The 25,442-nt window shown below is 30.0% G+C and overlaps 5 protein-coding genes across 7 annotated transcripts; 2 read left to right on the top strand and 3 right to left on the bottom strand.

Moving 5' to 3' along the window:
• On the top strand, window positions 1–1,167 carry LOC124925198 (F-box protein At5g07610-like). The gene has a single exon (XM_047465169.1). It carries the CDS (start codon window positions 1–3, stop codon window positions 1,165–1,167), a length of 1,167 nt encoding a protein of 388 aa, XP_047321125.1.
• A 1,556-nt stretch (window positions 1,168–2,723) lies between these two features.
• On the top strand, window positions 2,724–4,165 carry LOC124925197 (F-box protein At5g07610-like). Its single transcript, XM_047465167.1, has one exon. The coding sequence runs from the start codon at window positions 2,724–2,726 to the stop codon at window positions 3,930–3,932; it is 1,209 nt and encodes a 402-aa protein (XP_047321123.1). The 3' UTR covers window positions 3,933–4,165.
• Window positions 4,166–4,669: 504 nt separating this feature from the next.
• Window positions 4,670–6,335, bottom strand: LOC124926748 (derlin-1-like). Its single transcript, XM_047467037.1, has 7 exons — window positions 6,136–6,335; window positions 5,910–6,045; window positions 5,766–5,839; window positions 5,590–5,683; window positions 5,297–5,425; window positions 5,050–5,210; window positions 4,670–4,956 (listed from the first exon to the last, which is right to left on the bottom strand). Exons 1-7 carry the CDS (start codon window positions 6,150–6,152, stop codon window positions 4,725–4,727), a joined length of 843 nt encoding a protein of 280 aa, XP_047322993.1. The 5' UTR covers window positions 6,153–6,335; the 3' UTR covers window positions 4,670–4,724.
• An 89-nt stretch (window positions 6,336–6,424) lies between these two features.
• LOC124926747 (ceramide kinase-like) lies at window positions 6,425–12,148 on the bottom strand. 3 transcript variants are annotated; one of them, XM_047467036.1, is made up of 12 exons: window positions 11,814–11,954; window positions 11,471–11,574; window positions 10,655–10,960; window positions 10,461–10,553; window positions 9,561–9,653; window positions 9,101–9,248; window positions 8,855–8,936; window positions 8,567–8,716; window positions 7,895–7,996; window positions 7,082–7,468; window positions 6,921–6,987; window positions 6,425–6,835 (listed from the first exon to the last, which is right to left on the bottom strand). In XM_047467036.1, exons 3-12 carry the CDS (start codon window positions 10,889–10,891, stop codon window positions 6,698–6,700), a joined length of 1,497 nt encoding a protein of 498 aa, XP_047322992.1. In that variant the 5' UTR covers window positions 10,892–10,960; window positions 11,471–11,574; window positions 11,814–11,954; the 3' UTR covers window positions 6,425–6,697. The 3 variants fall into 3 exon arrangements, with proteins under 3 accessions (XP_047322992.1, XP_047322990.1, XP_047322991.1); XM_047467034.1 differs by lacking the exon at window positions 11,471–11,574 and having other exon boundaries at window positions 11,814–12,148; XM_047467035.1 differs by lacking the exon at window positions 11,471–11,574 and having other exon boundaries at window positions 10,655–10,957; window positions 11,814–12,148.
• Window positions 12,149–18,192: 6,044 nt separating this feature from the next.
• Window positions 18,193–20,040, bottom strand: LOC124926330 (hexose carrier protein HEX6). Its single transcript, XM_047466532.1, has 3 exons — window positions 19,851–20,040; window positions 19,440–19,762; window positions 18,193–19,366 (listed from the first exon to the last, which is right to left on the bottom strand). Exons 1-3 carry the CDS (start codon window positions 19,978–19,980, stop codon window positions 18,314–18,316), a joined length of 1,506 nt encoding a protein of 501 aa, XP_047322488.1. The 5' UTR covers window positions 19,981–20,040; the 3' UTR covers window positions 18,193–18,313.
• Window positions 20,041–25,442: the final 5,402 nt, after the last annotated feature.

Genomic DNA, 25,442 nt, shown 5'->3' with positions numbered 1-25,442 from the left:
ATGGCCATGGCCATGTCTGCTAAACCAACGATGTCGACGTTTGTTAATGAAGACCTCTTGACCGAAATATTTGTCCGTTTGCCTTCCAAATCACTTGCTCGATTCAAGTCGGTTTCCAAGGGCTGGCTGTCTCTCATCTCATCTCCATCCTTAAATATTCTCCGCAGACGACGACGCCAGGGCTTGCTGATTCAAAGCTTCACATATTATTCTGACACTCGTAGTTATTTCCCAATCAATTTCATTCCTCTTCCCATCATGAACAACATTAACAATAATGTGAATGATGATGATGATTATCCAGATCTGTCATTCTTCCGTAAACTCTATGCAATCCATTTAATGACTTCATCCAACGGCCTCCTATTTTGTGTCAGTTTCTACAAGCCCTACCAGAAAGAGTCGATTGATTGTCACGTCATAAATCCCACCACCAGGCAATTCCTCACCGTTAGAAAACCAAACCTATCTCACTTCTGTATTGTTGGACTTGGTCTAATATTCGACCCATCTAAATCTATTCACTACAAACTGGTTTGTCTTTGGAAAACCTATATTGATTTTCAGGTGGAGATTTACTCATCCGAGACCAAATCCTGGAAGGCACTACTACATTGTAAGTCCCCCATTACATATGATAATTATTATCAGAAATTGTATCCTGGGGTTTACTGGAACCATGCAATCATCTGGTTCCGCGAAGGGGGTGATTGTCTCATCTTCGATATCGAAAAGGAGAAGATGAGAACCCTTCCGCAGCCAAACAGGGAGTGGGGTCTTAAGTTCTGCTTTGGCGAATCAGGAGGACATCTTTACTCGGTTGAATGGTCTCGGAGGTCGTCCACCAAAGCCTTTCGGGTATATGAAATGAAGGAGGATTGCTCAGGTTGGCTCCTCACCAAGTATAGCGGTAACCTATCTGATCATATCGAAGAAGAAGAGTCTGTGTTTCGTGTATTGAGCTTGGTTTGGACCAACGACGTCGACGACAAACCCTATCTCGTTTTGGATTTACCATTTCATATCGTAAGTTTCAATCTCGAGGATACAAAGATGATTGAGATTTCTGGTGTTCAACCGGCTTACTTTAAAGAATCTAATCGCTTTAGAAAGTCTGTAAACGTATATCAATATGTTGAGTGTCACTCCAGTGTTTCACCGCTCTGAATCTCTTCTTGTTTTTTCATATTAGATTTCTAGCATTGGGGTCTTTATTTACTGTCAAAAAACAAATAATGTTGAAATTTCACTTTTTAATATTAATAATATATTTCGAATTTTTATTATTAATTTTTCCCAATTTATAATATATAAATATATTTATTATTTCAATTTATAATGTTATATATATATATATATATTATATAGCCACATTTTAAACTAATTAATATATTCTTTAACATTTTTTTACTTCCTATTTTAGATGTTATTTTTTTAAAATATATTTATTAAATAGAAAAATAAGAGAATGGTTTAATAAAAATAATTAATATTTAAATTAAAATGAAAATAAAAAATATATTTAACTTATTGTGTTAAATTTAAAATTAGTAAAAAATAAAATTTATATTTATTTAATAGTAAAAAAATTATATATTGTATATTTAATAATATAATTCGATAATAAAATATTATAGTAATAGAAAGTCATGTCTCATGCCCTAGAAGAAGGTCGTTTCTCATGCATATATTAAAAAAAAATTAATTAATTAATTTTTCTATTTTTTTTCATCATCCCTATTTAATTCCCCTACCACAAATCAAAATTTTGTTTTCTCATAATTTTTAATAAATTTTATCAAATTCTATATAATAATTTCTATATACGTACCCACGTTTAGCTTTAAATTTTTTTAATAAAGTGTCTAGGAAAATAGAAATAAAATTAATATATATATATATATATATATAATATATATTAATTCCAATAAAAATTTCTAAATAAATAAGTAAGACTAAAATTTTACTACGAATATTTTTTTTAAAATGTAATTAATAGGATAATATATTAAATATTTATATTTAATTAAATTATGACACACTTAAATATTTTATATATTTTAAATAATTATGATATAAAAAAATATAATAAAAAATAAAATTAAGATATTTTTCTCCCGATAAATTCAAACACTATCAATGAAAATGAGAATGATTAAAATTCTTAACCAAACACTACATTTGTATAATCATATTCATTTTTATTCCACAAATCTATCCAATAATATAATTTAGCGGAAAAAAAAAACACGAATTTAATGTTTAAAAAAATAATAAATTAAAAAAAAAAAGACCATTTAAATTATTCATTTTTGTCATTTTTGTCACAAACATATCATTTTTTTAAATTTATTATTTGTATATTTTTTTATTTTTTTTTGTCTGACCCTGTGGAATTTGTTGCCCCTACCATGTATATCAACAAATATTTGATATTAGCCACACTTGCATCTTATTATATTGGAAATTTGACCTATTAGTTAGACAGTTGCTAAAATCATGCCAAGTTATCTTAAAATTTAATTGAAATCATTTTAAAAATGAGAAGGACTCAGTTTAAATTAACTTTTTTAAAATTCATTTTTTTATGCCAGTTTTCTTGACTTAGTAAATATATAAAATTTTGTCAACTGAACACGAACACGGAAACAAACTTGTATTATAAGTAGGTAATTCATCTTCATCTTCATCTTCTGTAATCGAAAAAGAGCGGGCGGCCGGCCATGGCTGTTGTTGATTCAGGAAGTTGTTCTAGTTTAGATAAAGTAGTTTCAAACGATGACCTCTTACTCGAAATTCTCTTCCGTTTACCTGTTAAGTCTCTGTTCCGATTTAAGTCGGTCTCCAAGCACTGGCACTCTCTAATCTCCAATCCACCGTTAGTCCATCTCCTGCGACATCATCGTCGCAAGCCTTCGGGCCTACTTCTTCACTGGAAGTCATTCCTCTCCCTCTCATATCTCGATTTCCTTCCTTTCAACAACAATCACGCTCATGATCGGCCATTCTTCCCCAATTATTATGATATCCATTACTTCACTTCCTGCAACGGTCTCATCTCTTGGGTGGATAGCATCAACGTCTTTCACGTCATGAATCCCACCACTAGGCAATTGATCACCCTTCCCCAACCGCTCCTATTTCGTCTTAGGATCGAAGGAATGACTTTGGCTTTCGATCCTTCGAAATCTCTTCACTACAAATTGATTTCTCTCTGGACCGATTCCGCTCGCTTCACTAATAATCCACCTGCATCCTGTTTCCAGATCGAGATCTACTCATCAGAAACTATATCGTCGAGGGTCCTTGTAGACTTGAATTTTACATGGCCTTATCGACAACGTCCCAAATTCAGCAGAGGGACTTACTGGAACGACGCGATCATCTGGTTCTGCAACTACGGAGGTGATTCTCTCTACTTGCAAATCAAAGAGGAGCGACTCGGAACGATTCCTCGTCTTACCACGAGTTTTCAAGATGAAGGGAAAGATATCTGCTACGGGGAATCAGGCGGGCATTTTTACGTGGTTGAGAGATCTTCTCCATCTCCGAATGTAGCGTTGAAAGTGAGTGAACTGATGGCTGATTTCTCAGGGTGGGTGACCAAGTATATTGCTGAACTGGGTGAAGACGTCGGGAGGGCATTCCCTGAGATGATCGAGGATCAGGGTCTGATGACTAGATTTCGTGTATTGTCGATGGTTTGGGGAGGAGGAGGAGGAGGAGAAGAACAACCGTACCTGGTGTTGTTGGTGCCGGGGGGGAAGATGATAAGGTTTAATCTAGAGGACAAAAGGTTCGGGGAAGTTTGTGATGTGGGAAAGGTGACATGTATGCAAGACGGGAAAAGAACATATGGATCCACTAGATATACCTCCTGTAGACTAGAAGTTCATCACTATTTTCATTCTCTTTTCAACGTCTTACCCTGACTAAAAAAACAGAGTTTTGGTTGGGGGTTCGGAGGGTGGATGGCTGTCCCATAATTAACATGTAAGACATGTGGTGGTAGTGTGATTTTTTAAAACCAAATTATCACTTTACTTTAGTTGTCATTTATAGTTCATGTTTAATGAGCAATGATAAAGAGAGCAACGGTTAGTTGTCATTTATAGTTAGTTATGTTTAATGAGTAATGATAAAAGAACCATGATGTGTGAGCACTGAGCACTCATACCAAATTCTCGTTCTTAATTAATATTTATAAAATATAAATGATGTGTAATATATAAACATGTATAAATCATAATCATTATTTTCATATTATTCCTTTTAAAAAAATTATTATTTACATAATTATTCTTTTAAAATATTGTTGATAATTCATATTTTTCCTGCTGGGTGGCTAAGTATACTGTTGACCCATCTCATATTGATATTGCTAAGGATATTCGTAGATTGATCTCGGTTTGCTGCGACAAAGAAGACAAGCAGCTGTATTTGATTATTGTGCATTTAGGGTGTTTACCATTCAAGTTGAATCTGGACAATATGGAGTTTAGTGAGATTTCTGGTGTTGATCTGAATTCGAATGGCTTCGCTTTCTCTGTGAAAGATATAACCTTCTCTATTGGCATACATGTATTGAGTGTCTTTCCACCCTAATCTCATTCTATTCTATTACTCAGGAACCTGTTTTTACTTTTTTTTTTGTGCAAATCTTTGCTGGCTATAGAAACTTAGGTTTTATTCATAATAAATGAGAGACATAACATAGGACATTATTAACGTCCAGCGCCTAGTCGACGGCTTTTCCCACGAAAGATGAGATGAGCATCCGTTTGATTGGGCTGCTGTCGGGCCGGACTGTCGGGTCTTTCTTGAGGCCCGACGTTGCTTGGTCTCCCCCCATCCAAACGTCGGCCTCTTCCTTGGAAAGAAGTTCCCGACGAAGAGACATTGTTCTGAGTTGTATTCATTTGAATTCCTTCTCCCCAAAAGACCACCAGCTTGTGACTAGACAAATAATAACAAACAATCAAGGATAACAACATATTTTATCAAATAGTATAGAAATACCCTGTTTTTTCTATTTTTAATGAAGGATACACCCATAGAGGAGTCTTGAAAATGTTTCTTCCGGTAGAAAGAGGATAGAGAACTGTCAAGAAATAATACAAATGGCCTGCAGCCATTCCAAGTATATCTGGTTTTAAAGGATTTCCAAGAACCAGATCTACTGCAAGCATGTACCAAGGCAAATAAAACCCCTGCATAATAATAATCACAATAATGTCAAACTAACCTTCTTATATATAGATAGCTCCAGAGCCAGAATGAATGACTTAGTAAATACCTTGAGTTCAAAAAGATCGTGTATATTAAGTCGGGCATTAGGGAATTCGCGTGACCAAATGTATACAATCATGAAAACCAAGGAGGCGCCCATGAAGGGTGACCACAGGAAAGGAACAATGGACATGGCCTAAACAAGCAAAGGCAAGCAAGCCAGCCAGCAACAATGAATGAGTCGAAATACTTATTGTTTATATTTATGTATGCATAAACAAAAGTTTAACTTTTGAATCTGCCTATAATTAATTTAGTTTTTTCAAATTGGGGTATGTCTCCCAACATTTGAAAATTTACCAAAAGAGAGATGGCTCCAAAGATAAACATCCATAAGAAATCTGCAGTTCTCTTGTCATATGTACTCCTCTCCAGTTGAACACCATGCCTTAGTCTAAAATTAAATAACTTTTATCAGATTAAATGATGTGACCAAGAGAACTAACTGCATGTGATGATGAGAAAAGAATGCTTACACTAGTAGAATCCGAAAGGCAAAGGTAAACGAGAAGGGCGCCAAGAAAAAGAAGTTGGTAATCAGTCTCCAAACCTTCAAAGTAAAAGAAAAATAAGATTTACATGTATGAGAAAATGAGATGCAGCTGCCAATTGTTATATACCTGAAAACGCTTGACAACATCTGCATAGTAAAGCCCTATGATCGTATAGTGGTAAAGATTCAAATAATTAGCCGCCGATGTCATAAAGCAGATAACAACATAGGTCTTGGACACCGGAGGAAGATCGTTGAAGTATCTGAAGAACAACAAGAACAAGAATTACAACTCGAGAAATATATGTAAATAATCATCTAGACAGATAAATAAACAAAGAGAGGAGATTTACTGCATAGGAGTAGACATTTTTGGAGTAAGTATTGATCACACTAGTGATGATGAAGCTGCCAATTACGGGAGCAATGGAAAAAGGGTTATTGATGAATGGTTTCATGATATAATTAATATTGAGGGAGCTATCATAGAATATTACATAAATGAAGCTGTCATGATCATATGATCAAGGGCCGGTGAAAATTCCAAGGGAAAGAAAGTCTTTCCTGCATTGTTATTTTAATTCTCTATATAGAATAAGAACAAACAACTCAAAATCAAACAAGTTATAACCAGACAATATAGATATAGACAAGCATAGAAAACATCTATTTTCAAATAAAGGACTGACTTTGAGGATTGCCAGCCAGAAATGGGTTAACCATAGCCTCATTTTCCTCAATTTTTACACAATTCAAGCTTTACAACAATCCAGGGAAAAAAAAAAGAAATATATTATAAACTGTCGGGGCTAAAAAATCATCATCAGACTGTTTGAGAATACATGAAACATGAGTGACCCAACATAATTAATTATCTAACTAAGTATACAACAATTTCTTCATGCGCCTAACAGGCTATGCATCAGGGCCAGATGCAAACAAGCTAACCAGACCACGAAGTACTTGAGCCGACAATTGGTGGGCTTGAAATACCTCACCGTCCAGGTTCCATGAGCTTTCCTTGCCGGAAGATGTAAATGTAAAAGCCTTTGTCTGTGAACAACAAGATAACAGTGGATCAAAGAGAGCAATTTTAATTGTAGGATTATAAAGGTAGATGAGATGTGGGTAAACTTACTTTGTGATGCTCAACAAATTCGGACTCTAACGGGTTCCCACCTTTTCTTGCCAGCTGAGTTAAGTGCCTGTAATAATCCCAATTATGGCTTTAATATCATTCAAAGAATCAAATATACTAATAGTATAAAGAGGAGAAGAGAGAGAGATCAACATTATTACCATAGATACAATGCATGAGGACAATCTTTAATCAATATAAGATGTAAGAAGCCATCGGAAAGATGGGCTTCAGCCACCAGACCGTCAGGAGCTCTTTCATTCCGGCAAGAGATTATAGCAGCACCAACGCTCAGATACCGTCCTCTAGTTTTTACCCATCTTGTTTCTTCTGTGTCTTGTGATGGGAAAAGGGTTGGTATTTGTAATGTAGTACTGGTTGATTTTGTGTCACAGACCTGACAGTTGACTCGACAAGCCACCTTTTCTGATCTTTTAGGTTGCCTCCATATTGTTCGCTTTCTACTACTAGACATATCTTTTTCAGAATCAGAACTAGTCATGCTCTGGGCTTTAGATTCCAGGTAGCTTATTTCGGCCTCATAAGTCCTGAAGGAAGATATACCATGCAAAAGAACGAGAAAATATGAGACTCAGCTTTTCAAGTTAGGTTACCAAATTTGTTTGAAGATGGGAAGAAATATATATATTGATAATCTGAATTATGTGATTGATGAGTAGATTGTTGATTGGATAGTAGTCATTTGAAATTTATCTCAAATAACCCACATCAAATAAGACAATGGATTTTTCTCCCATTATCAGACAAAGCCAAAATGTAAAAGGATGAAAAATAGAGCCTCTAGGCCCAATCCTTCCAATGCAAACAGTAAGTCTGAAAATGTATTATTAGAAGAATATGAAATAATGAAAAAAAAAATTATAGCATTAATCCAGAAATAAATCTTTTTTGGGGGGCAAAAGGCTAATTGTCGTTGTATTAAATCCAGAAGTAAATCTTTCGACGGGGTGTACCTATGTTTGAGGAATACCAGAGTTCCTGCATAATCATACCGCTTCGGTCCCATCCAACGATACTTCTCACTCTCAGCAATGACATCCCCATAGAATCCATATCTAACAAAATTAAGCACATATGTATAGAATTGGAAGATAGCATAACTAGGCCAAAATATTTGGTAAAAGAATATTGTTAAAGTTTCCCGTTAGCATTTGAATAAAAAATAGTCAGAGACAACACTATATAAAGTATAAACTAGACCAATTAGGAGAAATAAAAGGCTTAAAATTTTAAATGGTCATTTTCAAAATATGAGATGAAAGACTATTCCATAAACACTATTTCTTTTTTCCATTTTCCTCTTAACTTGGCCATATAAAATCACAAATATGTAATGTCTATAGTTATAGAAATATTTACAGATACACATATGGTAACTAAATAATGTCTATAATGATTTCATTAATGATCTAATAGTATGACCCCTCCAGGGATTAGTCGAGTGTGCAAAAGTGGGCCCAAACACCATCGTTACTAAAGAGAAAATTATAATAGTATGATTCACTCAAGAACATGAGTTTGATGGACATAAAGACAGACAAATACATGAAGTGAAAATCTTTCAAACAAAATGCTAAAATATTTAATCATCCTAAATGGATAACATTAGCATTGAGGATAATTACCCACAAAAAGAAGCTGCATATCGTACAAAGGGATCAACCTTCGATGTTGACATCATTTTCCACCTCACAACTTGGGCTATATCAAGTTTTACCCTTTTGCCAAGAACAATCTGCAAAGCAGATGTCATTGGATCTCGAGCTCCGGTAGTGCTGCAAAAGTTAAATGTTACCGTGTAAAACAAAATTAGGATAAAACTGGTAGGTTCAAGAAGATCTTAATGCTGACAGAGGCTTCACATTTGACAATAACAAAGAAAATGATTAATTACATAGTAGTCTATAAGTTACCATATTACAACCGCATCAGTGGATCCCGCAGGGATGATTCCAAGTCTAAACCATTCATTTGGAAGAGAAAACTGAGATCCCTCTGTTCAATTTGACAAAAAACAAAAAGTCAAACATCAAGTTCCAGCCCTTTTTTTATTTTTTGAGTTCCTTGTGCTTCATTTATGTAGCCTATACAGAAATTTAAATGAATTCTACAAAAGTGGTGAAGACAGAGTAATAATATTGATTCAGTAAGACTATGACCTGAGATAAGAGAATTGTCTTCAACATGATCAAAAGGCTCTACAATATATTCATGAGACTGATTATCATCTGGAGCCGGTGGCCAACGAGCTTTAAGTCTTGATGCAAGAAGACCATTAAGAATCTCGTTGAAGAAACCGTCACCACCCTACAAGAACAATTGAATCACATAAAAACTAAAAGGAATGAGTTTGAATATCTTTTTGTTTACAACTGTAGAATGACAATTGCAGCAGTGTGCCAAAGAAGTCCAATTTGCAAACTAGCCATCACAATTTCATCTATCTTTTTTAGTAGTTTGGTCTGTATGACATTATACTGTGTGAGATTAAGCACGGAGCAAAATGTCAGTATCATGGTTAATCCTTTTGATAGCGGAAGATTTGTCTTGACTCACAAACCAAAGAGATCATAATCAATGATGCAAAATAAATATATATAAGAGAATAAAATTACTTACAACTGCTACAACACCATCATATGAATTCAACTCAGAATTTGTAATAGATGACATCATATCATGGGCTTGTCCTGCTCTCTCTGTCACTATCACCTTAAGAAACTCAAAAACAATGGATACAAGGTTAGCGGCAGCATATCAGGAATTCAATTGTCAATATACATTTTTATTATTTTTTAAGATTATATATAAAAAAATGTACACCTTGTAAAGCTCAATTAGACGACAAAAACCTGATAATGAGAAGAGACGATGACACAATGTGATTTTTTTGCCTTAAATGAAGAGCAAAGTTGTTTCTTCTCTTACATTTAGAGTTTGGAGTTTCAGTGTGTAAGTCAATTTTATTTTGTTTCTAGATTTAGATACAAATACGTTAAGAAACTAAACATAGTCAAACACAGATTCATAGATGTATTGGTAGTTTCTCATCTAAATTTGGTTACATAAACGAAAACTGTAAGTGTTTCCAAATGAGGCCAGTTTGGGATTAATTGCAATTGAATCTCTCATGAATGAGATAAGAGCTTCACATGTGTGAATATCGATATCTACAGCATTGATTCTGTAAATGGAATATAAACACTCCATATATCAATATCAAGAACCAATTGTAATGAAATGCAACTCATTCCTATATGGGAGTTCAAGGGTTCAAACATCAAACCTTAACATTATAAAAAACAAATACCATAATGCAAATGCAACATCATGTCAAATAGACTCATTAAGCGTAAAATACATGCCTTCAGTTCAACATATTTGCGCCAAGTAATAATGGGACATAGGAAAACTAACATGGCTTCTTGTCTTGGAAAAGGAGTTGATGACCAAGATCATAAAAAGGGAAAAACAACACTAGACATGAAACATGAAAATATACCTAACAAAAAGCTCTACCTTGGTTTTTATTCTGGCACGTGAAAATATAGGAGCCACTAATTCCCAGTTCTTACAACCATTGCCCTTCCCACTCTTTGGATGAACAAAAACCTAGCAAACACAAACAAAATCTGGGACAATGTAGCTGCCACTTATTTATATATTTTAAGTGAAGAGATCATATTCTAACAAGGTCTTTATGAAAAAAGTACCAGAAGATTCTTGGGTCGGCCCATCTCCCTGTTAAGAGAAATATTGATCTGATTTACCCACGTTTGGCAGATCTGCGGATCTTCGCTGCCAAAAGTAAAGACAGATGGGACCCAAATAGATGGTTGGCTATTAGACCTCTGACCAACGTGCACACTAAAGCGGTACATATATTCTTTTGCATTTGTAAGAACAGATCCATGAACTGGACCCCAATTGATTAACTCCGCAGCATACATGCCCGGGATTTCTATATCAGTTTCACATTTAGAAATAAGATTTACAGCCAGACGAGAAGATTCGCTCTGCTGCCAGAACAAAAGACATGCAAGGTTAGAAAAACATATAGAAGATCATTCTCGGCATAATATCAGACTATTCAATGTTGGCCAAAGAGTTTGAGCCTAGAGATCTCCAGTTTGTACAAGGTACATGATAAGAGAAGGGTCTAAGACTTTAGATGAGAGAAAATCAAATTCACAACTCCATATAATACATACTCTACTAACCCCCACACATACTCTAATAATTATATTTTGTTTCCCTTATATATCCCTACTACTACTACTGTACAAAGTAAAAGATAATAGTAACATGTTGGATGGCAAGAGCTTGTCTACCACAACAACACCCAAGTTCTGGAACTTCGCATCTTATCACAATGTTGTGGCATTTCAAAATTGATGACCTAAACATGTTGAGAGGAACAGTTCAGTATCATATACTTAAGCATGTCTTCTTCTCCAACCTAAATAAGAAACTAATAGAAAGATAAGACACTAACATGGCATAGTTGGTATTCTAGGTCAGTTCCTTACCTACTGAAAATTTACCCAAGCAGAACTGGCATGTTTACAGAATAAATAAGCATGGCTTCCCACAATTGTCCTAAATGCCAATAAGCCCATTCAAGAATGTCATTCTGTAATCAGAACCAAACCAACATTACAAAGAAATATAGAAGTGAAAATACCCTAATTGTTCAATAGTCCCCTCTCAGAGCCAAATCACGCATATACCCATGACATCCATTTATCAAATGATATACATATAAATGAGATCTCCATTGTTCACGGATGGACGATTATTGACATAGGCGAGGCCTTAAACTACACAGGGATTCGATTGTTTGCAAATCAAATAGAGAGATTAAGAACTTACATTAGATACGGACCAACGCAACCCGTCAGGATTAAGAGAGAGAACCACATTTCCGACGCGATCCAATATCAGAGTCGTTGACAATGTCTGAAATTCTCTCCCATTCAATTCGGTGGCTGGGCAATCTCCGCTTCCTTTCATTTCTCAAACAAAATAAGATATCTTAATTGTTTCCTGAGAATCCCGATTGCGGATGAGGAATTCCCAGGTTTTCCCTTCTAAGGAGCTTCGAGAAGATGGTGATCAAAATATGAAGATAGGAATTATATTGGCGATCAGATTCGCCATTGATTACCGGAAGTTCATTGCTTTCTTTGTCTTTTACTAAGACACTACTATCCTGCTATCGGGTGGGTTAAATTCAATTTTATAAAATAAAACAGATTTTAAAGAAGAAAAATATAATACAGTTACAAAATTTTCATTTTTTTATTTTAAAATGTTTGTAATTGTTTATAAATTTATACTCTTTTAATTATTTTCATAAAAGTTAAATAAAATAAATATATATATATATATATAAAATAATAGTTTCATATTAAAAATATAATAATAATAATAATAATATTCAATCATAGATAATAATAATAATAATAATAATAAAGTATGGGCTTTTATGCATTAAATTATCTCTCTCTTTCTTTCTGTTGAGCAAACTAATAGATGAATTGATATAAAAGTGAAAATTGCTAAAATATCTTCACTTGATATGATTATTAATTAAATAAATAAAATATATTTGTATCAATTCTTACCACTCAAATTTAGGTCTTCTTCGGTTTTATTTAAATAACTTAATCTTATCAAATATCTTTTCACTCTCTTTCTTATTAATCACATCATTCAATTCATTATTCCAAATACTAAAATATCATCTGTTTTAAATTATTATTTATTATTTTATTTATTTTTTTAATACCCTTTAAATAATTTTATCAAAAATATTCTTATTACCTCAAAATTATCATCAATCATTATTTATTTTCTCCCTTTAAATTATTAGAATAACCCCAATTTCCACAAGGCCTTATGTTATGGATTAGGGCTGCAAATGAGTCAAGCCGCTCGTGAGCTGCTCGCGAGCCGCTCGATCAAAGTTCGGCTTGAGCTTGACTTTGATCGAGTTCGAGCCGAGCTCGAGCCGACTCGTTTAATATTCGAGCCGAACTCGAGCTCATATAATGCTTGCTCGACGGCTTGTCGAACTTTTTCGAGTCCGATAATATATAATTTATTTATTTATTTATTTAATATAAAAAAACTTAAAATTTAAAACAATATAGAAGGCCCATATAGAAATTTCTCTCTATTTTCAAAGCCAATATAGAAGACCCATAATCCACATTATTATATTATATTGTCATAAAACAAAACCCTAATTTATAATGTATCAATCATAAGTGATTCTTCATCTCTTTTTCTTCTTCTTTATTCACTGTTTCTTTTTCTTCTTCCTCATCTTCACCATTTCTTCTTTCTTCTTGTTCTTCCTCTATCTTCGCCATTTCTTCTTCTTCCTTCTTCACTATTTCTTCTTCTTTCGTCTTCATCATTACTTTCACTCATTCATAATAGGCTAATACATTTTTTTTATGTTATCTCTCATCTACATTATTTCTCTCATTCATTCATGAAAAACCTACAGGTAATTAAAATACATTTTCATTTCTACTATAGTTATTGCTCATATTTTTAAATAACTTTGATTTTTTTTGTATTATGAGAAATTTGTGCTTATATAGATCGTTCATGTTCATAGATCTATACGGAAAAACACTATTATATATATTAATTGTTCATAGATCTATATGGAAAAACACTATTATATATATTAATAGTGTTCATAGATCTATATAGAAAAACACTAGTATGCGTAAACAATATTATATTATATTATATATAGGTAGCGTTTGGTAAGTGGTACTAATTATATAGGGTATAAGTTGTATAGGGGTATAAATTGTAACGAGGTATAAATAATATAGGGTGGTATAAGTTGTATAAGTTATTGATGTTTGATATGAATTATAAGAAATGGTATAAGTTGTATATAGTTTATAATTTTATGTTTGGTATATATTATAAGAATGTAGTATAACTTATATAAATATTAATTTAAAATTATTTTTATTATTAGTATTATTATTTATATTTATTTATATTATAAATAAAATTGTTTATTATTATTATTATAAATTATTGTATCGCTACTATTTAATAATTAACATAATTTTAATTGAAATATAAAAAATTAATTATAATATAAATGATAAATTATGTTTATTTAATTTAAATATAATTAATAATGGTAATAAAATAAATTAAAATTAAAATACTATTTATAATACAAGTAAATATAGAAAATAATAATTAATAAAATTATTGTTATAAAAATAAATAAATATTCTTTAATTAAAATATTGAAATATTTTAAAAATATTTATATTAAAAATGATTATATATAATAAAATATTAATATTAAAATTAAATAAAAATATTTAATATATTATATAATAATAATATATTATTAATAAAGAGTATAATGAGAAATTAAAAATTAAATGATATATATAAGAATAGTATTGTACCTAGGGGGACTAGTTACTATTTTATATTATTTTATACCAAATATGAAGTATAAATTATATAGGGGTATAAATTAATACCAATAGTAAAAATGTAAAAAACACAATATTAAAACACTATTGGTATAGTTTATACTATACTAATAGTTTAATACCCCTTTATACCCCCAACCAAACATGGCCTAATATAATATTGAAATATTAATATATTATATATAATAAAATATAAAAAAATATTAGTATATATTTTGTATATATTATAAAGAGATAAAAAAAGGTTAGTATATATTATGTATATATTATATATAATATGTTGAGAGAAAAAATGAATTTATAATATTAATAATATATTGTAATATATAAATAAATTAATAGATTCTTTCTATAAATAAGTCTAATTTAATTATATATAATTATATTTAATAAAAAATAGATTGAATTTGTTTTTGTCTGTATCTACCCTTAAACCTTAAAGTAAGTTAAATTTTAGTTATTTGTTTTAACATGTATTTTTTATATTAATTATTTTTAAGCTTAAATGCAGGTAGGTGTACTTGTGCTATGCTTGAAGAACGTGACTTAAAAAATATTAATATATTGAATGTTCAAACAATTTATATAGTATTGTACTTTAATTTTAGAATTTTATATTTTAGAATTTTGACTAGTAATTGTAGTTTAATGCTTTTTGAATTATTATGATTTTGGAATTTTAAATAGTTATAATTTTTTCATATTTTCAATTTTAAATATTATGTTTTAAATGTTGAATATGTATGAAAGTTTGATATTTTATTTTGAAAATAAATTTTAGTTTGAGTTCGAGCTTTAGTTCGAGCTTGAGTTTGAGCTCGAACTCGATCTTGAATTCGAGCTTGAGTTCGAGCTTTTCGAGTCGAGCCGAGCTTATAGGTAAATAGTCGAGTCAAGCTCGAGCTCAAATTTATGAACTCGTTCGAGTTCGAGTTCGAGTCGAGCTAAAAAATACTAAATCGAGTTGAGTTTGAGCTCAAGCAAATTCGAGCTCGACTTGGCTCATTTGCAGCCCTATTATGGATATATTGTTGAACCCAATGCTTATATTGCATTTAACAAGCTTATCCATTATTCAATAAACAAAAAGAAATTCTTCATACTTTATAATAATTAAAAAACAATCTTCAATCTCTTATATATATATTATAAATTATTTTTGTATCCATCATATTATTTATTAAAATATTAAATTGTTTTTTATTTTAAATTTACTTTTTTGTATGGAAAAAAGCTCATTTAGACGTATGTACTTGTACAACTAGCTCACTTAGACGTATGTACTAATAAAAGGTCATTTAAACATATGTACTATCAAAAATTGGCTCATTTAACCTCTTTTAATAACCATAGTTAACTTTTATTTTTAAATTTATATATTTATTAATTAAATATTAATATATTTTCTCTCTCTTTCTTTTTCATTAATTAAACTAGGTAATTTATTTTATTCTTAAAATTTTTATTATTTTAATATTAATTTCTCTTTTATATTTTATCTTTTTTTTATTAGTTTTTATTTCTCATATTTCTTAAATTCTCATTTTAAAAAAAAATTAACAACTTATTTAAGAATTTTCTGTTTTACTGTAATATTTTTTTTAAGACTTTTTTTTATTTAATTTAATATAATAAAAATGAAAAAGGAGTTTTTTTTATTTAGTTTAATATAAATAAAAATAAAATTAATAATTTTTTATTTAATTTTTGTTCACGACTTATATTAGTAGTAAATGAATTGTTTTTGTCTAATATTTGATTATTACTCTTTGGTGTTTGATGAATGAGTTTTTATTATTATTCAATTCTTAATTATTATTTAATTTATTTTTGTGTTAAAGGATTTTTATTGTTGAAAGAATTTTCATTGTTATATTTAATTATTGGGATAAACAAATTTAAAATAATTAATAATTAACGTAAATATAAAAAAATATATATATATAAAAAAAGAAGAAGAAATATAGAGTTAAAATAATTAATGATGAATGCTCATATATCTATATATATAATAAAATAAAAATAATCAATCATAAATACTCATATATAAATAATAAAAAATTAAAAAAAAAAAAAATAGAGGATTCATTTATTAGTAATAAATGAAATAATAAATGAAAAGGAAAGAAGGAAAATATATTAATATTTAATAAAAGTTAACCATGGTTACTAAAATAGGCTAAATAAGCCAATTTTTGATAATACGTACATTTAAATGACCTTTTATTAGTATATACGTTTAAATGAGCTAGTTGTGCAAGTACATACGTCTAAGTGAGCTTTTTTCCTTTTTGTATAATATATATTTTCAATATTAAATTATTATTTATAATTTTTTTAGTTAATTAGATTTTAACTTTTATATATATATATATATATATAATGATTTTTTCATATTAAATTTTATAATTGTGTATGAATATATAAATTGGCATGAGTTTATTCTTTTATTGATTTACCGGTAATATGTTTGCTCATATACATATACATGTGAGCGGGTCACTCATGTGTCCTATTGTCATATATATATATATATATGTTTGCTATACCAAATGCATGATAAATTGAAAATGCCGGTCAGAATATAGAGATATAAGCCTAAATCTTGTATAAATGTCTTTAACATAAAAATAATATAATAATATTAATAAATGAATAAAGTATTTATTTAAAATTGTACATTTCAAATCACTTTTTAATTGAAAATAAAAAATGTCACCATTACATTCACTTTTAACTCTCTTTAGATCAAAATTTGGGTTAACAAAAAAAATGTGAAAAAAAAAGAAAATTCGATAATCGAATCAATAGTTTATCGATTTTATTTTATCGGTTCTAACGGTTTCGATTTAATCAATTTTTTACCGGTTAAACGGTTCAGTTTAACTATTTTTTTTATTGGTTTAACCGTTAATAATTTAATTATATATTTATATTTTATAATAATTATTTTGTAAATATTAAATATATTACTATAAATAATATTTAATATATATATATATATATATATATATATATATATATATATATATATATATATATATATATATATATATATATATATATATATTAGAAAAAACCGATTATGTTAAATGGTTGTACTTGTTATTCACTAGTCTAGTCTAACAACAATGTGGATATTCTCAGCCTCTCTGAGGTCATGAGTTCGAGTCACAATGTGGATATTCTCAGTCTCTCTGAGGTCATGAGTTCGAGTCTGTCAGGTCTGCGTCTGCGCCGGAATAAATGGTTAAGTGTGCTTATCCGCGGTTCCATTATATATATATATATATATATATATATATATATATATATATATATATATATATATATATATATATATATATTATAGTTATTTTTAAATTTAAAATTTTTTATAACATATTTGTAAATATATCTATAAAATATATTATAACATTAATAAAATATAATTGACTGTTCAAATTTAAATTTAATTAAAATAAAATAAATTATATATTTTCGGGTTTAGTTAACCAATCGGAACTAATAAAATCAGATCGATAAAATTGATACCAATATTGATCGGTTAACTGGTGTGTAAAATAAAAGATAAAATCGACCTACCCTAATCATATAATTGTGACTTGATCAATGAAACTAATAATATGCTGTAATTTATTTCATCCCTAATTAAAGATCGGCTATAAGAAAAATTATAATTATAATTTCTTCATTTACTTTCAAACAAATATGAAAATGCTTCCTTGTAATTTATTTATAAAACAAACACAGGTTAAACTTATAAAGAATCTTAATATAAACAAATATTACATTCAACTCTAACAATACAAAAAGCATAAAAACATTACCTAAATAATAGAATTTCATTTTAAAAAAATAAAAGTTTAGTAGAAAGCATAGTCAATAGTCGTCCTCTCCAACAATGGTTCTCCAAAACTTATGGTCCCTCCATACTTTCTCCATTTGCTCAATCGGCACCCCTTTCGTCTCCGGCAATAAAAACCACACAAAAACAGTCATCACCGCCACCCATCCCCCGAAAAATATGAAGATTCCGGCCTTAAGATGGCACAACATGGACAGAAAAAGCTGCGCCACTATGAAAGTAAAGAAAAAATTAACCGCCACATTAATACACTGTCCCGCCGATCTTATCTCAAGCGGGAAGATCTCACTCGGGATCAACCATCCCAACGGACCCCACGAAACCCCAAACCCAGCCACATAGCTACAAATCAAAACCAAAACCACCACCGAATACTCTTTCGACAGCCCTCCATGATCACCTAACTTAACCCACAATACACTCCCCACCATAATTTGCGACACCAACATTATCAAACCGCCGTAGATTAATAGCGTTCTCCGACCCACCCTATCCACCACCATCATCGACAAAAGAGTCGTCACAATCCCGACAGCACCCGTTACAACCGCCGACATCAACGACGCGCTCTCCCCGATACCCATCGTCCTGAACAGAACAGGGGCGTAGAAAGCTATCACGTTGATTCCCGTCACCTGTTGGAAAAAAGGGATCGCAACCGCCATCACCAGCTGGGGCCTGTATTTTCTTCGGACTATTTGAACGAATGGGTTATCGGCGGTTTTGGATGAATCGCTGGCTTTGATTAGATCGTCGAGCTCGAGCTGGACGTCTTCTGTCCCTCTTATCTTTTGGAGCATGGTTCTTGCCTTTTGATGGTCGTGGCTACGTTGGATTATGCTGTTGGGTGTTTCCGGGAGGAAGAAGGCTCCAACTGTGAGAATGGAGGCCGGGACTGCCGCCATGGCTAGAGAAATTCTCCATCCCCAACCGCCCTTTATCTTCTCTGTTCCATAGTTGATTAAATTTGCAGCTAGCACTCCAAGTCCAACGCAGAGTTGGAACCCGTTGTTAATTGCTCCTCTGTAGCTGAATGGTGCCATTTCTGATAGATATAACGGGACTGACTGCAATCAAATCAGAAAGTCATTACAATTTACATTCATTAATTGAATCAGACAAAGAGATGCAAATAATTACCTGGTTAGCAAAACCAACGCCAACTCCAAGCAAAATCCGTCCAAAAATCAACATGTAGATATTGGAAGCGGCTCCACCCAGAGAAGCTCCGGCGAGGAAGGCGGCGCCGCCGAATAGAATGGAGGGTTTCCGGCCGAAGGCCTTGGTGACGGCGGAGGCGAAAAAAGAGGCGATTAGACCGGCGACGTACAAGGAAGAGGTGAAGGTAGTGAGGAGTTGGCTGTCGAACTTGCAATAGTTGCTTATTTTGGTGTCGTCTTTCATTTTCCGGTAAACTTCCGGGAAGAATTTCTTGAGAAATGACTCCATTGAGGTTACCCCACCTGTTTTAGTGATGTGAAAATAGGAAATTAGTAAAGATTTTTACTACACCGACACATTATTGAAAGTTCTGATCGATCATCATGAGACCTGATATTCCAATATCGTAACCAAAGATGAATCCTCCCATGGCGGCCATCATACAAGAGACAACGACGAATGTCGTCATCTTCCCGGTGTATGCCACTTTTTCTGTTCCAATTGCAAATCCGACCGCCATTGCTACTCTCTTCAACAGCAAATCGAACTGGGGATGATTAGAAAATGGTGAGGGCCGCCTGCAATAGTACTACTTACATTATTATAGTTGACTGGAACTGGAAGAAGGTGAAGTCAAGCTTTGCTGATAGTGATGCATATGAATTATCATTATGAAAGGGAGAAGAAAAAATAATAAAATAGCCCTTGCATATATGTACATATCTCTTTAAATATATACTAAACTTATTTTTATTTGAAAATGAAAATTAATTATCTTAAGATCTTCTACAATGATATGAACAAGAGGCTAATATAATATAATAATATATATATACTGAAAATATTTAGTTTATATTTTTGAACTTTGACAAAATATATCAAATTTATTTAAACTATGACATTAAAAATTAAGTTAATTAGTTCTATATTATTTATTAATTTATTTTAATTATACAATATTTCATTCAAACATATATTATTCCTCTCTCATTTCTCACTTATCTTTTAATCTTTTTTTCTATTTTTACCCAATATTATTTAATTTTCCTCTTTCATCCAATATTATTTAACTTTTCACAATCACTTTTGTCTTCAATATTTTATTTTCCTATATTATTTTTTATTTTTTTTCTTTTCATATATTTATTTTTGGCTATATATTATTGAATTGATTTTTTTTTTAAGAATTAGGCTATGTATTAATGAATTGTTTTTTTATTGGTCTTATTTCCTTGAATAGGATAACTATAGTCTCTAATAATATAGACAATTAAAATTTAAATAAATAAATACATGGTTTGCGTGAGTGACTTTTCCAGGCACAACACAATCACGTTAGCCACTAAAATAAATATTTTAATGAATCAAATGATCATATACGTGTACAAAATCATTGATGCTTTATTAAATATGATTAGTGTCTTTCCTACACCACCAAAAAAGTCTAAAGTTGGTTTATTAATATAAAGAATTTTATTTTTTCAAAACTAAAATTAAAGAGTGAAAAATCTTATATCTATAAATGTATATACAACTTATAACTTATAAGCAAAAGAGTCTAGAGCAAAAAGTGAACTATAAGTTGATGTAATGTTACTATGGTGGATCACTAATTATTCATGTTCCCCTTTCTCACATGTTTTTTTTTTTTATTCTTATAAATATCTAAAACTGTGAGAAGTAACACGGATAATCTTATCACTCTAATTGTACTAATTTTTTAATTAAAAAAAATAATAATAATAATCATTAAATAATTATATATTAGTCACTCATTTTTGTTGTAAAAAATACTTAATTTTTTCTAGACCAAATGTCTAATAACAAAAACAATTGAATTTATAATCCAAAAAAATATATAATATTTAGTCCTTCTCTTGAAATTCCATTATTAAATCTTATCATGTCCAATTCCTTTTGACTTCTTATGACCCATCCAAACATCATTTATATATATTTTTTTATTTGTATTCATTCAAACATTATCAACTTAACAAAATGTGATGAGAAGGCAATTATGTCAATTTCAAAACAACCATACAAATCAAACTCTTCAACACTCTTTTTCAAACCTATTAAATGGAAAGGTGATGATATTTGAATATTCAATATGTACAGTTTATCAAACATTGAAAATATAATATAATCGAAGTTGATAAGAGTTTGGACAAAAATAAATAAATTATTTGTATAAATTTATTATTTTATAATTTAGAAAAAATAATATTCTGAATTATACTTTAATTATATATATATTAACAAATTTAATAATATTTTCTCTATTCAAATCCAATTATATTATAATTTCAGGTGTTTTCAAATAAGTTTAATATCATTTTAATCCATATATTTAAAATTAATTCCATTTCCAATTTTAAATTTTGTTATAATAGTATGAATAAGGTTGTACACGAACTTTAGATTGAGTCGGCTAATATGACAAATAAAAAGAGTTCGGGACTTCCTTGATCGGTTTGTTACCGTCTTGGACTGAGTCTTATTTAAATAACTTTTTTTTTTGATTATTTGGTGATAATATAAAAATCTAACATAAATACATAAATACATGAAAATGATAATAAACTATGATCTCTTCACCATTTTATTTAGATTAACTTAGTATATTGGTTGTAGTGTTTTTGAGTTTTTTTTTTCTTATCACTAGAAGTGTTGTGATATGTTATTGTATAATTTATTACAAAACTTATAATAACTTAATCTATATAATTTTTGGATTTTTTTTCATGTTGCAAGTAACTTTCACCATAACATAACATGGATAAATGAAAAACAAATAACTTTTAAAAATAGCAATACTACATTAAAATTGTATTCAAATTCGAAATGTATTATAATAATTTGTTTATTACAGAATAGTAAATTTTGATTAAAAAAAACAAAAATATATACAAGTAATATTTATTTTCAGTTTATTTAATTATTTGAAACCCTGGCCAAAACAATTATTAACTCCTTTTGAAATTGACAAGCGATCATATAGTGTAGTTAATGCTAGGCCAAATCCCTTTTGTGGTCAATTTTAATCATACTTCTTTTTCTTGTAACGTTAGATTTTATTTGATTCACTTACATTAAGTGCAGGTTTATGGTCCATCTGCAGTAGACATTGTAGCAATCAATACAAAAGATGGCAAATGCGCAAACCTTGGAGCCGTTAGCAAAATGTCTGTTGTAGTTTACGACATCGATTTCCTTTTACGGAATTGATTACGTGAAAGCAAACTATATTTTCTTCCCAAAACTATTCCGTTCTAGATCTTATTCTGCTGCTCTATTGAATTTTGGTGTGTGTCTGTGTGTGTTTTTCAAGTATAAAAGTAATAGACACAATCAATCTAAAAATAAATGTTTTTTAAATGGTCCAATGTGAAACTCGAAGCTTGACCCTAAAATAAATAAATAATTTAGCACAATTCAAACAAAACTATTTTTCATCAACTTATAAAAGGAATAAGAATCTCACAGGTTTATCAATAACATGTACATGTGCACCTAACCCAAGCCTCAACCTGAATTTATATTTAAACAAATTAAATGCATTTAATCATTTGTAAAACTATACACATGTCTATATATATATATAATGATGCTTAATTTTTAAAGTGTCCGGATTGGCGGGTCGAGAGCTGTGGTTAATTTGGATACTTGGGTCGGATTGTGGGTTCACCCGTTTTTAAATTTAAAACGGTTAAAAATAAAATTAAAAATGCTAGAGGTATGTTTCGAACTTGCAACCTAACAAAACAAGTACAACTCTTTAACCAACTAGGCTACAAAGACTTTATATTTTAAATTCAACACCAAATTTGATAAACGCGGGACGTTTTAATATTAATATAAGTTCAACTTTTTAACTAACTAATATATATATATATATAATGATGTTTAATTTTTAAAGTGTCCGGATTGGCGGGTCGAGAGCTGTGGTTAATTTGGATACTTGGGTCGGATTGTGGGTTGACCCGTTTTTAAATTTAAAACGGTTAAAAATAAAATTAAAAATGCTAGAGGTTTGTTTCGAACTTGCAACCTAACAAAACAAGTACAACTCTTAAACCAACTAGGCTACAAAGACTTTATATTTTAAATTCAACACCAAATTTGATAAACGCGGGACGTTTTAATATTAATATAAGTTCAACTCTTTAACTAACTAATCTATATATATATAATGATACTTAATTTTTAAAGTGTCCGGATTGGCGGGTCGAGAGCTGTGGTTAATTTGGATACTTGGGTCGGATTGTGGGTTCACCCGTTTTTAAATTTAAAACGGTTAAAAATAAAATTAAAAATGCTAGAGGTATGTTTCGAACTTGCAACCTAACAAAACAAGTAAAACTCTTTAACCAACTAAGCTACAAAAACTTTATATTTTAAATTCAACACCAAATTTGATAAACGCGGGACGTTTTAATATTAATATAAGTTCAACTCTTTAACTAACTAATCTATATATATATAATGATGCTTAATTTTTAAAGTGTCCGGATTGGCGGGTCGAGAGCTGTGGTTAATTTGGATACTTGGGTCGGATTGTGGGTTGACCCGTTTTTAAATTTAAAACGGTTAAAAATAAAATTAAAAATGCTAGAGGTATGTTTCGAAGTTGCAACCTAACAAAACAAGTACAACTCTTTAACCAACTAGGCTACAAAGACTTTATATTTTAAATTCAACACCAAATTTGATAAACGCGGGACGTTTTAATATTAATATAAGTTCAACTTTTTAACTAACTAATATATATATATATAATGATGTTTAATTTTTAAAGTGTCCGGATTGGCGGGTCGAGAGCTGTGGTTAATTTGGATACTTGGGTCGGATTGTGGGTTCACCCGTTTTTAAATTTAAAACGGTTAAAAATAAAATTAAAAATGCTAGAGGTATGTTTCGAACTTGCAACCTAACAAAACACATTACAAATCTTTAACCAACTAGGCTACAAAGACTTTATATTTTAAATTCAACACCAAATTTGATAAACGCGGGACGTTTTAATATTAATATAAGTTCAACTTTTTAACTAACTAATTTATATAGGTGTTGAGTAAATGGATACTTGGGTCGAATTGTGGGTTGACCCACCCATAAACTTAAAACGGTTAAAAATAAAATAAAAAATGTTATCCGTAATTTTTTTTCACGATTTTTATATTAATACTCGTGCGGGAAAAATGCTAGTGTTATTTAAATAACATAGAACTAGAGTGTGTAATTCAAATTTTTAGATTTAGTATCCTATTTAAGATTTGAAATTAAAATTTTAATGGAATTTAAACTATTAGATTTTTATAATTCTCAAATTCACATATTTTAGTTAGAATTCTTTTTGTTCGGAATTTTATTTCTAATATTTATTTTTTATATTTTTCTAAATAAAAATATATTATTTTATCATTACAATTAAACCGACATGTTGTTTAAATTTAGTAAATTAATATATATTTTTTAATTTAATAAATTAAAATATCGAACTAATATTTGTTTAATTTAAGTGCCAAATAACAAACAATATATATTTTTTCTTAATAAGAATTGAACCCTAAAAAAAAATAGATTTGAATTATCATAATTAGTTATGTCAATATTAATAATATAAATTATATATATTCAAATTATTTTTAAATATAAAAATTAAAATTGAATTATATTTATAATTATAAATTATTAAATATCCAACTCAAATTTCACCTTATTATATTCTTGTCAATTAGTTACAATAATTGAAATAATATAAATATAATATAGAAAGTTCAAAGATGCAACTTAACAATTAAATAATTGAAGGGCCATTTTGCGATAGGTATTATAATAAATAATGGATCAAAAGTTTAATAATAACAAAATAAAAAACTTTAGCTACACAATTTGTCAGTTTTGGGCCTGACCGAATAATCAATTATACGAAACCCATAGATAAATCGCCAGGCTACATAAAAAAACAAGGCCATTTAA

The sequence above is a fragment of the Impatiens glandulifera genome, chromosome 2 (genome assembly GCF_907164915.1).
Source record: "Impatiens glandulifera chromosome 2, dImpGla2.1, whole genome shotgun sequence".
Classification (NCBI taxonomy): domain Eukaryota; kingdom Viridiplantae; phylum Streptophyta; class Magnoliopsida; order Ericales; family Balsaminaceae; genus Impatiens; species Impatiens glandulifera.
Note: the sequence above shows the minus strand (reverse complement) of the source record. Positions and strands in the feature narration are given on the sequence as shown.

Bases quoted from the DNA above. Each gene is read 5' to 3' on its own strand.
- LOC124926330 (XM_047466532.1), bottom strand. From the start codon at position 19,980: ATGGCGGTCGGATTTGCAATTGGAACAGAAAAAGTGGCATACACCGGG. The intron at 19,763-19,850 runs GTCTCATGATGA...TCACTAAAACAG, and splicing joins TTACGATATTGGAATATCAG to GTGGGGTAACCTCAATGGAG. The intron at 19,367-19,439 runs GTAATTATTTGC...ATTTGATTGCAG, and splicing joins GCGTTGGTTTTGCTAACCAG to TCAGTCCCGTTATATCTATC.
- LOC124926748 (XM_047467037.1), bottom strand. The intron at 5,840-5,909 runs GTATATAACAAT...TTTACTTTGAAG, and splicing joins ATGTTGTCAAGCGTTTTCAG to GTTTGGAGACTGATTACCAA. The intron at 4,957-5,049 runs GTATCCTTCATT...TTATTTGTCTAG, and splicing joins TTCAAGACTCCTCTATGGGT to TCACAAGCTGGTGGTCTTTT.
- LOC124925197 (XM_047465167.1), top strand. From the start codon at position 2,724: ATGGCTGTTGTTGATTCAGGAAGTTGTTCTAGTTTAGATAAAGTAGTT.
- LOC124926747 (XM_047467034.1), bottom strand. From the start codon at position 11,954: ATGAAAGGAAGCGGAGATTGCCCAGCCACCGAATTGAATGGGAGAGAA. The intron at 6,988-7,081 runs GTAATAATGTTG...GGATTATTACAG, and splicing joins CCTCATGCATTGTATCTATG to GCACTTAACTCAGCTGGCAA. The intron at 6,836-6,920 runs GTAAGTTTACCC...TGTTGTTCACAG, and splicing joins AATTTGTTGAGCATCACAAA to ACAAAGGCTTTTACATTTAC.
- LOC124925198 (XM_047465169.1), top strand. From the start codon at position 1: ATGGCCATGGCCATGTCTGCTAAACCAACGATGTCGACGTTTGTTAAT.